Source organism: Lissotriton helveticus, chromosome 12 (genome assembly GCF_964261635.1).
Source record: "Lissotriton helveticus chromosome 12, aLisHel1.1, whole genome shotgun sequence".
NCBI lineage: Eukaryota > Metazoa > Chordata > Amphibia > Caudata > Salamandridae > Lissotriton > Lissotriton helveticus.
Window position 1 is genome coordinate 788,256,044 of NC_136073.1, and position 17,532 is coordinate 788,273,575.

At 48.3% G+C, this 17,532-nt stretch overlaps 1 protein-coding gene across 1 annotated transcript in view; it reads left to right on the plus strand.

The window, feature by feature from the left end:
- Nucleotides 1-3,288, plus strand: part of LOC144798141 (cocaine- and amphetamine-regulated transcript protein-like) — a 36,934-nt gene extending 33,646 nt beyond the window's left edge. Inside the window, exon 5 of the mRNA XM_078668893.1 lies at nucleotides 728-3,288. Coding sequence (XP_078525019.1) covers nucleotides 728-835 — 108 coding nt within the window. The 3' untranslated portion in view covers nucleotides 836-3,288. The remainder of the gene's footprint in view (nucleotides 1-727) is intronic.
- Nucleotides 3,289-17,532: the final 14,244 nt, after the last annotated feature.

A 17,532-nucleotide genomic window follows, 5' to 3' on the forward strand; every position in this document is an offset into this window, starting at 1 on the left:
TGCATTCATGCCAACTGACCTGATTCAAGTGGGAGAATCCCTATTCTGTAAGCACAGAATGACTTTATATTAGCAGTCGCTCGCGTACAACTGCCTCTGCTTCAATGTAAGTCAATGAGAAAATAAATCCCCGCAAATGGTTATTTTTTTTTAAAAAATAACTTTTTCCATTTTCAAAATATTGGCACATATACCAGTAATCTGCTATGATGACTGTACTCTTGCCACAAGGAAGGATAAACAGGTAGTGCGCTCCATACTCCCTGTTCATAATTAAATGTTAAAATGTTGATATTGGTGGTGTGAAACTGCATTATTCGAGACTCTCTTCCCTATTGATTTTCATGCTCTAGGGCTGCCACTTTCAGAGTAGCGGAAATGGAAGTGACATGTGGCAGTGTGTAAGCAATGAGGCAGGAGACTACACTGGGGGGGGGGAAGCAAACACGACACCGTATATTTACAGACCATTTTCTGACTGTTTTTCTCTTGCTAACCGCTTATCAATCTGTTTTTTCCCTCCTCCCCCATCCAATTTTTCCTTTTTCTTGTATTTCCTCTCACTTTTTTCTATTTCCTCTTTTTCTTTCCTTCCCTATCCAATACATTTAATGCACCTTCTCTTCCCCTTTACCTTTTTATATCTTTGTTTATTCTGTCCTCCCTCCTTACTGCCCTACTGCCCTGATCCCTCCTCTATGTGCCTCCCTCTGCCCCAATCCCACAGTGCGATGTAGGAGAACGCTGCGCCCTGAAGCATGGACCGCGAATTGGAAAACTCTGTGATTGTCTTCGAGGCGCTTCCTGCAACACCTTTCTAATGAGATGCTACTAGGACTTCCCCGGGCGGTGTTCTTCGTGTTATATCTGTACCTGTGGACTTCTGTGCCTCATATCTGTGTCTGTGATGACTATGTCCCCCATGAACTTCTCCATTTAGCACCCCCTGCTCTTATCCCAATCTCCCACAGGTCCCCACCTCTTTTGAGACACTCCTTGCCAATGCCCTGTGGCATTGGCAATGCAGTTAAGAGGTAAGTATGTAAGTGTGCAGAATCGCATGATCTCCTCAACAGGCGGCAGGAGTCGGCTCCCGATAGCAACGACGCCAGGTCTGCGCCCCATGACAATGTTGCAGGATCTGCTCCCTGGATCCATGTTACAGGATCCAGTGCATGCACCTAGGATCCACTCCCTAGATTATGGTTCATGCCATGTGCTTTTATACCAGAGATCCCAAGATCACCTGTGTCGCACCAGAGTTCGAACCTTAGTTTCATTTTCCTACGCACCAGTCATGGAGTTACCTTCCACAGTGCAACACTGCATAGCTACCAAGGGGGCGGAAGAGCCCTTCTGCAAACCCAAAAGTCCAGAGCAATGCCGCCATTGGACCCTTCAACCCTTGCCTGTAAGAACCAACCAATCCCGTCAAGACTTGAGAGCCAGCAACTTGAGTCCTTGTCGGTAAGATCCAAACCAACAGGCCCTCATGGAAGGGGATATGGGATTTCCGTTTCCAAAATCCAGACTGTGAGGATGCAACCACTCATACTCCTCCCAGGAGAATAATAATGAGTTTAGAGAAGATAACCACTCAAACCCTTACCCAGATGGTATTACATATGTCACACGGTTAGATACACATTCATATCAAACAGTTATGGGGCACTGCTCCACAAATCACAGAACTGATTGTATGTACAGAAAGACTTGCCTCTGCATCGTCAATTGGTTCTCTTTTGCTTTTCTCTTTACCAATCAATGGATCTCCTTTGCTGTCTTATAAATACACTCCCTTTAAACATAAAGAAATCTGGGCCTTTTCTATTAAAGTCTAGCTCCTGTGAGTGGAACACTAAGTTCACAACAGCATCTGAACCATTTACTGTCACAATATTGGAGTACGCTCACACCATCAACTTTAAAAGTCACTAAACTTCACACTATCAGTTGACAAGCATTTACAATGCAATAGGTCTCTCATTTACGAGAGTTTGAGTTATTGGCATTGTAAATGACAATGCCTTTTATTTATGTGTTAATGATCAAAACAGATAAATAAAAGGCATTGTCCTGTACAATGCCAATAGCTTAAACTCTCGCAAATGCGTTTGTTGCCCGTGCAATAAAAATAAAAAAAGAGCATTAGGAGAGAGCGCGTCTTGCCTGCAACAACAGGCAGGACCAAGTTATTTGCTAAAATAGTGCTCGGAGGCTGTAAATAAAGCCTACTGAGTAACAACACTCGTAACGGGGGATGTAGCAATGGGAGGTTACAAAATGAGACAAGGCGGTACTAAGGAGAGACTATTAAGCCTATTGACCAATGAACAGCCACAGTTTACAGTGGACAATGACACAAGCCAATGAAAAATATGGGCGGAGAGTGGGCAGAGCAAGTCCCTACCTGAATACAGCATGCCTAGCAGGGCAGCGCATACGCTGCCCAGCTCGACCCAAAAACTAGCCCCTGGAAGTTTGATATAAAATACTGTTTTTTTCCCAAACTGTTCTACTACGGAATATCAAAGTGAATACTGTTCTAGGAACTGCTGTAAGCAATTTTCTGTTTCAAAAACATGTTTTTTACATCATAAAATATGTGAAACTATGTAATAACAAGCATTAGCAATTCCAATGTGTGTGTAGCTTGCATTGTAATGTATTCCTGCAATACACTCAAGTGGGTACAGATTGGTGCCATTATTCCATGCATGCAAAATTGTGAAATAGAAAATTACAATAAGAAGAAGTACAGGTGTATCACTGATTGTTCACATTTTGTAACAATCAGTGACACACCTGCACTTATCTTGATGAGATTAGCACCCACTTCAGACACCTAAGCCTGTCTATAAAAATGGCCGGAATTTTGGTGACAACTTACATTGTCATCTTGCGGTTACACAAATAGGGGCCTTGAGCTTTCACTGCAAGAAACAGTTGTTCAAACCTGCTTGAGAGGTAAACACACAAAATAGATTGAGATACATACACATATTATCTTTTTATCTATAGGATTCATGTTGTTCTCTGTTATTCATAGTCATTGACTTGTACATAAAGCCTGGAATACAAAAAACACAAGTCCTCTTCCTCCCCATGCTCCTCTACACCCTGAGTGTGGCGAGACCTTACCCAGATGTCTGTTCCTCCAGCTGCTGTTTCCTGCCACTTGACTGTTCTGTGCCTGTTTGTTCACCTGTTACCAATGGATCACGTTTTATGTATGTGAAAATGTTTTTTTTGTTAAAAAACCCAAATAAATGAGACTGTAAGACCCCATCAAAGATTCTTATTTCTTGTTCTAAATGAAGACTTAATAACTGCTTAAACATGTCTAATTGCCGTTTCTCCTATTGTTATATTAAAGAAACAAAGTTCGAGATAACCTCTTTATTTTCAGGTACACGGTTTGGTTTTCATCATGCTCAGTTTATATAGCAAAACTGTTTCCATAATGTCCAGTCCCCTGATTGACAGTTTCTATTATGCCCAGTTAGCACCACATTGCCTGTTTTCATTAGGTTCAACAATCATTTTCTTGACTGTTTTGCTGCATGTCCATGGCCACCTGGCACTATGTTCACCACAGACACCTTTACCAGTTGCCATTGTGACGTGGTAGCCCGTCTTGACTAGTAGCCATGGTGCCCATCGTGCGCTGTATCCAGGTTTACCTTATCCCCAGGCAGCACATCACCTCCATTTCTGATACTTTCTCACTATATTAAAGTTTAAATTAAGCTGTTTAATTACCATTGGTCCTTTGTGCTCGTTTCGCCCATCACGCTCAATGTTCAATATGTCCATTTAGCCAAGGTTGTTGGATTTCCATCTAGCTGAGCCAGTTGCGTAATGTTTGATTATATTACAACAGTTTGCATTACTTCCACTTTTAGCATCACTAATACTTTGAAATATGCCCCATTGTGCCCAGTTAGCAGAGCATGATCACTTGCCACGGTGTCCAATTAGCGCATTATGACTAGCTGCCACGGTGTCCGGATAGCACATCATGCCTTGTTGCCACTGTGTCCAGTTAGCACATCATGACTAGTCACCACTGTGCCCAGTTAGCGCATCATGACTAATCGCCACTGTGTCCAGTTAGCACATCATGACTAGTCGCCACTGTGTCCAATTAGCGCATCATGACTAGCTGCCACGGTGTCCGGATAGCACATCATGCCTTGTTGCCACTGTGTCCAGTTAGCGCATCATGACTAGTCGCCACTGTGCCCAGTTAGCGCATCATGACTAATCACCACTGTGTCCAGTTAGCACATCATGACTAGTCGCCACTGTGTCCAATTAGCGCATCATGACTAGCTGCCACGGTGTCCGGATAGCACATCATGCCTTGTTGCCACTGTGTCCAGTTAGCGCATCATGACTACTCGCCACTGTGTCCATTAAGCGCATCATGACTAGTCGCCACTGTGTCCAGTTAACACATCCTGATTAGTCGCTACTGTGTCCAGTTAGCACATCATGACTAGCTACCACGGTGTCCGGTTAGCACATCATGACTAATCGCCACTGTGTCCAGTTAGCACATCATGCCTTGTTGCCACTGTGTTCAGTTAGCGCATCATGACTACTCGCCACTGTGTCCATTAAGCGCATCATGACTAGTCGCCACTGTGTCCAGTTAGCACATCATGCCTTGTTGCCACTGTGTTCAGTTAGGGCATAATGACTACTCGCCACTGTGTCCATTAATCGCATCATGACTAGTCGCCACTGTGTCCAGTTAGCACATCATGACTAGTCGTCATTGTGCCCAGTTAGCGCACCATGACTAGTCGCCACTGTGTCCAGTTAACACATCCTGATTAGTCGCCACTGTGTCCAGTTAGCACATCATGACTAGCTACCACGGTGTCCGGATAGCACATCATGACTTATCACCACTGTGTCCAGTTAGCACATCATGCCTTGTTGCCACTGTGTTCAGTTAGCGCATCATGACTACTCGCCACTGTGCCAATTAAGCGCATCATGACTAGTTGCCACTGTGTCCAGTTAGCGCATCATGACTAGACGCCACTCTTTCCAGTTAGCACATCATGATTAGTTGAATCAACCGCAATGGATCGCACACCGCTAGCCCCTCCTCCGGATCGCCCCTAAGGATTCTGGTACGTATAGTTCTTGAGTGGTTCACCTCAGTAGGTGCAAGTGAGTACTTGTTGTTGTGAAGATCTCTAGACCCGAGACATGGCCCGGGTTTCGGGATATCTTCCCTCATCAGTAGAGAACGTATTTGGGGTGGAGAAGAAGGCCGCCAAGCAACCGTCACAGGCCTCGATGCCTAACCGGCACGCAGGTGCGTCATCCAGAAGCTCGTCAGCTTAAAGGCTCAGGGGAGCCCATTTGTAGAATCAACCGCAATGGATCGCACACCGCTAGCCCCTCCTCCGGATCGCCCCTAAGGATTCTGGTACGTATAGTTCTTGAGTGGTTCACCTCAGTAGGTGCAAGTGAGTACTTGTTGTTGTGAAGATCTCTAGACCCGAGACATGGCCCGGGTTTCGGGATATCTTCCCTCATCAGTAGAGAACGTTTTTGGGGTGGAGAAGAAGGCCGCCAAGCAACCGTCACAGGCCTCGATGCCTAACCGGCACGCAGGTGCGTCATCCAGAAGCTCGTCAGCTTAAAGGCTCAGGGGAGCCCATTTGTAGAATCAACCGCAATGGATCGCGCACCGCTAGCCCCTCCTCCGATTCGCCCCTAAGGATTCTGGTACGTATAGTTCTTGAGTGGTTCACCTCAGTAGGTGCAAGTGAGTACTTGTTGTTGTGAGATCTCTAGACCCGAGACATGGCCCGGGTTTCGGGATATCTTCCCTCATCAGTAGAGAACGTATTTGGGGTGGAGAAGAAAGCCGCCAAGCAACCATCACAGGCCTCGATGCCTAACCGGCACGCAGGTGCGTCATCCAGAAGCTCATCAGCTTAAAGGCTCAGGGGAGCCCATTTGTAGAATCAACCGCAATGGATCGCACACCGCTAGCCCCTCCTCCGGATCGCCCCTAAGGATTCTGGTACGTATAGTTCTTGAGTGGTTCACCTCAGTAGGTGCAAGTGAGTACTTGTTGTTGTGAAGATCTCTAGACCCGAGACATGGCCCGGGTTTCGGGATATCTTCCCTCATCAGTAGAGAACGTTTTTGGGGTGGAGAAGAAGGCCGCCAAGCAACCGTCACAGGCCTCGATGCCTAACCGGCACGCAGGTGCGTCATCCAGAAGCTCGTCAGCTTAAAGGCTCAGGGGAGCCCATTTGTAGAATCAACCGCAATGGATCGCGCACCGCTAGCCCCTCCTCCGGATCGCCCCTAAGGATTCTGGTACGTATAGTTCTTGAGTGGTTCACCTCAGTAGGTGCAAGTGAGTACTTGTTGTTGTGAAGATCTCTAGACCCGAGACATGGCCCGGGTTTCGGGATATCTTCCCTCATCAGTAGAGAACGTATTTGGGGTGGAGAAGAAAGCCGCCAAGCAACCGTCACAGGCCTCGATGCCTAACCGGCACGCAGGTGCGTCATCCAGAAGCTCATCAGCTTAAAGGCTCAGGGGAGCCCATTTGTAGAATCAACCGCAATGGATCGCACACCGCTAGCCCCTCCTCCGGATCGCCCCTAAGGATTCTGGTACGTATAGTTCTTGAGTGGTTCACCTCAGTAGGTGCAAGTGAGTACTTGTTGTTGTGAAGATCTCTAGACCCGAGACATGGCCCGGGTTTCGGGATATCTTCCCTCATCAGTAGAGAACGTATTTGGGGTGGAGAAGAAGGCCGCCAAGCAACCGTCACAGGCCTCGATGCCTAACCGGCACGCAGGTGCGTCATCCAGAAGCTCATCAGCTTAAAGGCTCAGGGGAGCCCATTTGTAGAATCAACCGCAATGGATCGCACACCGCTAGCCCCTCCTCCGGATCGCCCCTAAGGATTCTGGTACGTATAGTTCTTGAGTGGTTCACCTCAGTAGGTGCAAGTGAGTACTTGTTGTTGTGAAGATCTCTAGACCCGAGACATGGCCCGGGTTTCGGGATATCTTCCCTCATCAGTAGAGAACGTATTTGGGGTGGAGAAGAAGGCCGCCAAGCAACCGTCACAGGCCTCGATGCCTAACCGGCACGCAGGTGCGTCATCCAGAAGCTCGTCAGCTTAAAGGCTCAGGGGAGCCCATTTGTAGAATCAACCGCAATGGATCGCACACCGCTAGCCCCTCCTCCAGGTCGCCCCCAAGGATTCTGGTACGTATAGTTCTTGAGTGGTTCACCTCAGTAGGTGCAAGTGAGTACTTGTTGTTGTGAAGATCTCTAGACCCGAGACATGGCCCGGGTTTCGGGATATCTTCCCTCATCAGTAGAGAACGTATTTGGGGTGGAGAAGAAGGCCGCCAAGCAACCGTCACAGGCCTCGATGCCTAACCGGCACGCAGGTGCGTCATCCAGAAGCTCGTCAGCTTAAAGGCTCAGGGGAACCCATTTGTAGAATCAACCGCAATGGATCGCACAGCGCTAGCCCCTCCTCCGGATCGCCCCTAAGGATTCTGGTACGTATAGTTCTTGAGTGGTTCACCTCAGTAGGTGCAAGTGAGTACTTGTTGTTGTAAAGATCTCTAGACCCGAGACATGGCCCGGGTTTCGGGATATCTTCCCTCATCAGTAGAGAACGTATTTGGGGTGGAGAAGAAGGCCGCCAAGCAACCGTCACAGGCCTCGATGCCTAACCGGCACGCATAGCGTCATCCAGAAGCTCGTCAGCTTAAAGGCTCAGGGGAGCCCATTTGTAGAATCAACCGCAATGGATCGCACACCGCTAGCTCCTCCTCCGGATCGCCCCTAAGGATTCTGGTACGTATAGTTCTTGAGTGGTTCACCTCAGTAGGTGCAAGTGAGTACTTGTTGTTGTGAAGATCTCTAGACCCGAGACATGGCCCGGGTTTCGGGATATCTTCCCTCATCAGTAGAGAACGTATTTGGGATGGAGAAGAAGGCCGCCAAGCAACCGTCACAGGCCTCGATGCCTAACCGACACGCAGGTGCATCATCCAATAGCTCGTCAGCTTAAAGGCTCAGGGGAGCCCATTTGTAGAATCAACCGCAATGGATCGCACACCGCTAGCCCCTCCTCCGGATCGCCCCTAAGGATTCTGGTACGTATAGTTCTTGAGTGGTTCACCTCAGTAGGTGCAAGTGAGTACTTGTTGTTATGAAGATCTCTAGACCCGAGACATGGCCCGGGTTTCGGGATATCTTCCCTCATCAGTAGAGAATGTATTTGGGGTGGAGAAGAAGGCCGCCAAGCAACCGTCACAGGCCTCGATGCCTAACCGGCACGCAGGTGCGTCATCCAGAAGCTCGTCAGCTTAAAGGCTCAGGGGAGCCCATTTGTAGAATCAACCGCAATGGATCGCACACCGCTAGCCCCTCCTCCGGATCGCCCCTAAGGATTCTGGTACGTATAGTTCTTGAGTGGTTCACCTCAGTAGGTGCAAGTGAGTACTTGTTGTTGTGAAGATCTCTAGACCCGATACATGGCCCAGGTTTCGGGATATCTTCCCTCATCAGTAGAGAACGTATTTGGGGTGGAGAAGAAGGCCGCCAAGCAACCGTCACAGGCCTCGATGCCTAACCGGCACGCAGGTGCGTCATCCAGAAGCTCGTCAGCTTAAAGGCTCAGGGGAGCCCATTTGTAGAATCAACCGCAATGGATCGCGCACCGCTAGCCCCTCCTCCGGATCGCCCCTAAGGATTCTGGTACGTATAGTTCTTGAGTGGTTCACCTCAGTAGGTGCAAGTGAGTACTTGTTGTTGTGAAGATCTCTAGACCCGAGACATGGCCCGGGTTTCGGGATATCTTCCCTCATCAGTAGAGAACGTATTTGGGGTGGAGAAGAAAGCCGCCAAGCAACCGTCACAGGCCTCGATGCCTAACCGGCACGCAGGTGCGTCATCCAGAAGCTCATCAGCTTAAAGGCTCAGGGGAGCCCATTTGTAGAATCAACCGCAATGGATCGCACACCGCTAGCCCCTCCTCCGGATCGCCCCTAAGGATTCTGGTACGTATAGTTCTTGAGTGGTTCACCTCAGTAGGTGCAAGTGAGTACTTGTTGTTGTGAAGATCTCTAGACCCGAGACATGGCCCGGGTTTCGGGATATCTTCCCTCATCAGTAGAGAACGTATTTGGGGTGGAGAAGAAGGCCGCCAAGCAACCGTCACAGGCCTCGATGCCTAACCGGCACGCAGGTGCGTCATCCAGAAGCTCGTCAGCTTAAAGGCTCAGGGGAGCCCATTTGTAGAATCAACCGCAATGGATCGCACACCGCTAGCCCCTCCTCCAGGTCGCCCCCAAGGATTCTGGTACGTATAGTTCTTGAGTGGTTCACCTCAGTAGGTGCAAGTGAGTACTTGTTGTTGTGAAGATCTCTAGACCCGAGACATGGCCCGGGTTTCGGGATATCTTCCCTCATCAGTAGAGAACGTATTTGGGGTGGAGAAGAAGGCCGCCAAGCAACCGTCACAGGCCTCGATGCCTAACCGGCACGCAGGTGCGTCATCCAGAAGCTCGTCAGCTTAAAGGCTCAGGGGAACCCATTTGTAGAATCAACCGCAATGGATCGCACAGCGCTAGCCCCTCCTCCGGATCGCCCCTAAGGATTCTGGTACGTATAGTTCTTGAGTGGTTCACCTCAGTAGGTGCAAGTGAGTACTTGTTGTTGTAAAGATCTCTAGACCCGAGACATGGCCCGGGTTTCGGGATATCTTCCCTCATCAGTAGAGAACGTATTTGGGGTGGAGAAGAAGGCCGCCAAGCAACCGTCACAGGCCTCGATGCCTAACCGGCACGCAGGTGCGTCATCCAGAAGCTCGTCAGCTTAAAGGCTCAGGGGAGCCCATTTGTAGAATCAACCGCAATGGATCGCACACCGCTAGCTCCTCCTCCGGATCGCCCCTAAGGATTCTGGTACGTATAGTTCTTGAGTGGTTCACCTCAGTAGGTGCAAGTGAGTACTTGTTGTTGTGAAGATCTCTAGACCCGAGACATGGCCCGGGTTTCGGGATATCTTCCCTCATCAGTAGAGAACGTATTTGGGATGGAGAAGAAGGCCGCCAAGCAACCGTCACAGGCCTCGATGCCTAACCGACACGCAGGTGCATCATCCAATAGCTCGTCAGCTTAAAGGCTCAGGGGAGCCCATTTGTAGAATCAACCGCAATGGATCGCACACCGCTAGCCCCTCCTCCGGATCGCCCCTAAGGATTCTGGTACGTATAGTTCTTGAGTGGTTCACCTCAGTAGGTGCAAGTGAGTACTTGTTGTTATGAAGATCTCTAGACCCGAGACATGGCCCGGGTTTCGGGATATCTTCCCTCATCAGTAGAGAATGTATTTGGGGTGGAGAAGAAGGCCGCCAAGCAACCGTCACAGGCCTCGATGCCTAACCGGCACGCAGGTGCGTCATCCAGAAGCTCGTCAGCTTAAAGGCTCAGGGGAGCCCATTTGTAGAATCAACCGCAATGGATCGCACACCGCTAGCCCCTCCTCCGGATCGCCCCTAAGGATTCTGGTACGTATAGTTCTTGAGTGGTTCACCTCAGTAGGTGCAAGTGAGTACTTGTTGTTGTGAAGATCTCTAGACCCGATACATGGCCCAGGTTTCGGGATATCTTCCCTCATCAGTAGAGAACGTATTTGGGGTGGAGAAGAAGGCCGCCAAGCAACCGTCACAGGCCTCGATGCCTAACCGGCATGCAGGTGCGTCATCCAGAAGCTCGTCAGCTTAAAGGCTCAGGGGAGCCCATTTGTAGAATCAACCGCAATGGATCGCACACCGCTAGCCCCTCCTCCGGATCGCCCCTAAGGATTCTGGTACGTATAGTTCTTGAGTGGTTCACCTCAGTAGGTGCAAGTGAGTACTTGTTGTTGTGAAGATCTCTAGACCCGAGACATGGCCCGGGTTTCGGGATATCTTCCCTCATCAGTAGAGAACGTATTTGGGGTGGAGAAGAAGGCCGCCAAGCAACCGTCACAGGCCTCGATGCCTAACCGGCACGCAGGTGCGTCATCCAGAAGCTCGTCAGCTTAAAGGCTCAGGGGAGCCCATTTGTAGAATCAACCGCAATTTTGTGTGGCGGCCTTCTCTTCCACCCCTAACCATCTTTCTCTACTGATGAGGGAAGTTATCCCGAAACCCGAGACATGTCTCGGGCGATATCCTAAAACCCGGGACATGTATCGGGTCTAGAGATTCATCAGTCCAACAAGTACCGACTTGCACCCACCTGGTTGATCCACTAAAGAACTACAAGTACCAGAGTCCCGAGGGGCGATCCGGAGGAGGGGCTAGCGGTGTGCGCTCCATTGATGACTAAACACAATATGGCTCCCTTGAGCTTTGGGCCGACGGGCTCTTGGACGACGCACCTGCGTGCCGGTTCTGGCATCGAGGCCTTTGACTGTTGTGTGGCGGCCTTTTCTTCCACCCCTAACGATCTTTCTCTACTGATGAGGGAAGTTATCCCGAAACCCGAGACATGTCTCGGGCGATATCCTAAAACCTGGGACATGTATCGGGTCTAGAGATTCATCAGTCCAACAAGTACCGACTTGCACCCACCTGGGTGATCCACTAAAGAACTACAAGTACCAGAGTCCCGAGGGGCGATCCGGAGGAGGGGCTAGCGGTGTGCGCTCCATTGATGACTAAACATCATGATTAGTTGTCAGCGTGTCCAGTTAGCGCATCATGAATAGCTGCCACTGTGTCCAGTTAGCGTATCATGGCTAGCTGCCACTGTGTCCAGTTAGCGTATCATGGCTAGCTGCCACTGTGTCCAGTTAGCGCATCATGACTAGGTGCCACTGTGTCCAGTTAGATCATCATGAGTAACTGTTATTGCGCTCACTTATCACTTCATGATGATTTGCCAATATCAGACTTGTTACATGTGCTATGTTTAAAGGGAATGCCGGATTTCCTGTCTTGGAACGTGACTGGCATGGATGGTGAACAGACATATTACAAGCATTGGCAAAGCCAATAGGTTTCACCTATGTGAGAGCTATTGACTTTGCCAATATGTTTTAGCAATGTTGTGCACCAGAATGGCTAAAAGGTATTGGAAAAAAGAGAGTGGCATGGAGTGGAGTGCCATAAAGTGGAGTACAATGGAGTGTTATGGAGTGACGCAGAGTGGCATACTGTAGAGTTGAGTGGCGTGGAGAGGAGAGGAGTGAAGTGGAGTGTCATGGAGTAGCCTTCAGTGTTGTGGAGTGTCGTGGATGGGAGCAGAGTGTTTGAGATGGAAGGGCATAGAGTTGAGTGGCATAGAGTGGAGGACAGTGTCAGAGTTGAGTAGAGTGTTGTGGAGTGGCATATAGTGTCATGGGGTGGGGTGGAGTGGGGTGGCATAGAGGATGTTGCTTAGAGTGCAGTAGAGTAGAGTGACATAGAGTGGAGTGACATAGAGTGGAGTGGAGTAGTGTGTCATAGAATCGAGTAGAACAAAGTGGCATGGAGTGGCATAAACAGATTTTTGCAGAGCTTCACAGAGTAGAGTAGTGTCATAGAATGCATAGAGTGGAGCAGAGTGCTGTAGAGAGGAGAAGCATAGAGTGGAGAAGAGTGTCAGTGGAGTAGAGTTTAATGGAGTAGAGCATCATAGAGTGGAGTGTCGTAGATTGGTCTAGAGTAAAGAAGCGTATAGACAGTGGTGCAGAGTAGATTGTTGTAGTGTAGTGGCGTAAAGTGCATTGGTTTTGAGTAAAAGTAGTGTAGCGTGCATTGGCATAGAGTGCAGCGAAATAGAGTAGCGTAGAGTGCAGTGGCATGAAATAGAGCAGGGCAGAATGGATTGCAGTGGTGTAGAGTGCAATGGTGTAGAATGGAGTGGCGCAGAGTGGAGTAGTGTGGAGTAGAGTGAAGCGGCATAGAGTGTAGTGGTACAGGATAGAGTGCAGAGGTGTCGAGTAGAGTTACACAGAGTGTAGTGACATAGAGTGTAGTGGTGTAAAGTGCAGTGGTCTAGAGTGCAGTAGAGTGGCGTAGAGTTGAGTGGTGCAGAGTAGAGTGCAGTGGCATAGACTGCAGTGGCGTAGAGTGGCATAGAGTACACTGGCATAGAGTAAATTGTTCCAGAGTAGAGTAAACTGGTGTAGAGTGGAGCGGTGCAGAGTGGGATGGTGCAGGGTAGAGTGGAGTGGCATGAAGTAGTGGTGTAGAGTGCAGTGTTGCAGAGTGGAGTAAGGTGAAAGGGTGCAGAGTTGAGTGGCCTAGACTGGAGGGGTGTGGATTGCAGTAGTGCACAGTAGTGGCATTGAGTGCATTGGTGTAGAGTGCAGTAAAGTGGTGTAGAGCAGACTGCAATGGCACAGAGCAAAGTGGCATCGGATAGAGTGGCATAGAGCTCAGTGGCAGAGAGTGCAGTGCTGCAGAGTAGAGTGTCATAAAGTACAGTGGGGTAGAGTGCAGTGGTGTAGAGTAGTCCAGAGTAAAGTGACAGAGTACAATGGTGTAGCGTGGCTTAGAGTGCAGTGTTGTAGAGTATAGTGGAGTACAGTGTGTGGGACAGAGTAGATTGGTATAGGGTGCAGTGGGGTAGAGTTTATTGGTTTTGAGTACGGTGGTGTAGAAAACATTGGTGTAGAATGCAGTGGCATAGAGAGCAGTGGTATAAAATTGAGTGGCATAGTGTGGAGTGACATAGAGTGGATTGGCACAGAGTGGAATAGAGTGGTGCAGACTTCAGTGGCATAGAGTAGATTTTTCCAGAGTAGAGTAAAGTGTTGTAGAGGGCAATGGTGTCATGTGCAGTGGTGCAGAGTGTAGATTAAAGTGTCTTGAAGTAGATTGGATAGAGTACAGTGGCGTAGAGTGGAGCGATGAGGAGTAGATTGGCAGAGAGAGCAGCGTTTCAGAGTAGAGTCACGTAGAGTGAAGTGGCATAGAGTGGGGTGATGTGGTGTAGAGTGCACTGGCATAGAGTAGAGTGGTGCAGTGGTGTAGAGTGCGATGCTGTAGAGTGCAGTTATGAAGAGTAGAGTGTCGTACCATGTAGTGGTGCTAAGTGGTACAGAGCAGGATGGTGCAGAGAGCAGTGACACAGAGTACAGTGGTGCAGAGTAGACTAGAGTGATGTAGGCTACAGTAAGGTAGAGTGCAGTGGTGTAGAGTGACGTAGCATGCAGTGGCATAGAGTAGAATGTTGTAGAGTATAGTGGTGTAAAGTGCAGTGGTGCAAAGTAGTTGGCAATGGTACAGTGGCGCAGGGTGCATGAGGTTTGAGTAAGGTGGTGAGAGCAAATTGACATAGAGTGCAATGGATTAGAGTAGAATGGTGTAGCGTTGAGTGCAGTGGTGTAGAGTGATGTAGCATAGAGTTCAGGAGCGCACAGTAGAGAGCCACAGAGTATTGTGGTGCAGAGTTCAGTGGCTGAGATTTCAGTGGGAGAGAGTTCAGTGCTGCAAAGCAGAGTGGCGTAGAGTCCAGTGGTGTAGAGTAGAGTGGCGAAGAGTGCATTGGTGTGCAGTGCAATGGCATACAGTGGTGCAGAGTAAAGTGAAGTAGAGTGCAATGGTGTAGAGCAGAGTGGCGTAAAGTGCAGTGGTGCAGAGTAGATGGCATAGAGTGTAGTGGCGTAGGGTGTATTGGTTTTGAGTAAAGTAGTGTGGAATCCCGTGGCATAGAGTGCAGTGGCGTGGTGTGGTGTGGCGGTGTGTAGTGGTGCAGAGTGCAATAGAATGGTGTAGACTGCAGTGGCAGAGTAGATTGTTTCAGATTAGAGTGAGGTGGAGTAGAGTGCAGTGGTATAGAGTAGAGTGTTGTACCTCTGTCTTTGAGTGCAGTGCAGTAGTGTAGAGTAGATTAGAGGTACATAGAGTGCAGTGGTGTAGAGGTCAGTGGCATATAGGGCAGCGGCATACCGTGACATAAAGTTGCATGGCAGAGAGTGCAGTGTTGCAGAGTATACTGTTGTAGAGTGTAGTGGTGTATAGTACAGAGCGGCCTGGAGTGCAGTTGCATGGAGTGCAGTGGCTCAGAGTAGAGTGGCATAGAGGGTAGTTGGTTGGAGTGCAGTGGCTCAGAATAAAGTGACATAGAGTGCAGTGGCGCAGAGTAGAGTGGTGTAGAGTGCAGTGGCATACAGTGCAGTGTTGCAGAGTGGTGTGGGATGAAGTGATGTGGAGTGGCTTAGAGTGCAGTGGTGCATAATAGAGTAGTGCGGGGTAGAGTGCATTGGCATAGAGTAGAGTGGATTAGAATAGAGTAGAGAGGCGGAGAGTGGAGTGGTACAGAGAAGAGTGCAGTGACGCAATGTGGCGTGGCACTGTGTGGAGTTGTGCAGAGTAGAGGTCAATGGTGTGGAGGGGCGCAGAGTAGAGTGGAGTGGTGTAATGTGCAGTATGCAGGGTATGGTAGCGTACTGCTATTACAGGCAACATATCTTCATTACGTTTGCACTCACATGCAGTTTTACTGATAAAAGCATACAGCACACAAACGATGTGTGGAAATGTCATCACCCAATGTATTGGTTTGATGTCACACATAGTTCATTTACAGACATTTAAATGTTGTCTTGTGCTAGAATGTAGAAAATAGCATGTGAACAGCCTTCCTTAAGCAGCCCCCCACCAGCCAGCATGATTGTCACTTCAATCCTCTCGGTTTGAAGTCAGAGACAGAAAAATCAACACCAACATCCCTGAAGACACAGCGTGACCTTTGACCTCTGTCTTTGAATGCACAGCAAATGTGACAAGATAAGAACAAGATTTAAAGACCTGTTTACAGAAAGCGAGTTCGTGGAAGAATACAGTAAGCAAGGTTTGGGCAACAGGAGGTACGAACTCGAGCTGGACAGCCTAAAACCAGTAAAGCCAGCAAATAGAAAGCCAGAAAATGTGAGTTACAAACCACAATGCCAATGGTAAGCAATGGGCAGAATAGATTCCCAGGGAAGCTTTCAGAATGCTCACAAGATGTCTTTAGCAAACCAGACAGCTGCGCTATCTGGTAGGCTGAGACCTAACAAAAGGATCAAAGACCAGATAGTTGTTTTGGGGCAGTGGAAGAAATAGGATGCAGACACAGTCAAACCTTAAAAGCCATTCAGATTGATTGCACCTCATTCAGCATAGCATGTGTGCGATAAGCCTGCGTCCTGAATTAATGTAAAAATAAGCCCTATTCAGTGTATTGTGGATAATAGGGTCAAATCAGACCCTTTAAGCAGTTTGACCTAAAGAGGCGAAAATCTGAAACTAGATCTGGCCTAAATCATTTATCTTTATTAAATGTGCAATATTGCCTGCCTGAGACCAACTTAAAATTATCAATATTTTTATGACACCTTCTCTAGTATGGAGCGATTATACCCATCTCACTCTTTCAAGAGTCCTGCCACCTAGAAGTTGTTTTTTAGTGTATTGGATGGGATTACAGTCCATGTCTTCTGAGAGTGGCAGCAACGAAAAAAGGGCATTCAACCCTTCAAGTGCCAATTACTTCACTATCTGAAAGGGCTGTTCCTTGGGGAGGGATCCCAGGCGGGTAAAGATTGGCTTTAAAGATTACCACATTAACCTGGATGAAAGGAAGGGACTGTCGCTGGGATGGGAGTTTGTCTCCGAATTTAAACATGTATCAATAGCAGACTGAGCCTTTGTAAAGGATGCTGGAGAATGTGGCAGCTATTAGATCCAGCCCAAAGGCAGGCTGTATAGGATGAAAGGGTTGTTTGTAGGAAATATTTTAGGAATGGGTCAATGTAAATGTTTAATGACAGACTAGAAGGCATTTTAAGGACCCCAGCTCATACTATCTCCTTTTCAAAAATGACTGTAAACCAAGGAACTGCGATCAGGATGTCTCCTGTAAAAACATATCCTTGATTCAGTTCTGATCCCAGGAAGCAATAATAGAGGATATATTGGCTGGGGTCCAGGCGGTGAGTCCAAATGCTGGGGACAGGAACTGCCTCCTGGGGCCCTTGGAGCTGGAGGAAGACAAGAAAATTGGTGTGAATAAACGTTGACCAGAGTGGACCATTTCTCAGATTTTTTAACAATTAGATTTGGGGATCCCCTTTAACTCTTTTTTCATGAGGACAAGAATCATTGAGCTGACCCCAAAATAACCAGCATAACCCAGTGTTTGAGACCTATGGCCTGTGTTGCAATGCTTGTCTTCACAACACCAGTGGAATTCTCACTGAGAGGCAGCCTGCAGTACAGAGGTGACTGACTTCATCCAACCCTACCAGCCTCCCTGAACACACCAGTGACAAGCTTTCTGGGCGTGCTGATGCCTCCCAGTGGACACTAATGTTAATGCTTTATTTGGGTGGGCTCCAGTTTTGTTTTCCAATCATGATTTATTATCTCTTGAACTGACTTTCTCCATGTTCATGTTATCCTTCCATTAAAACATTCACTTTTTATTTAAACTTTGTGTAGGTTGCTAAGTTTGTTTTCCCTATTGGGTTGCTGTTTGATGATGATACATGTTGGAATAAT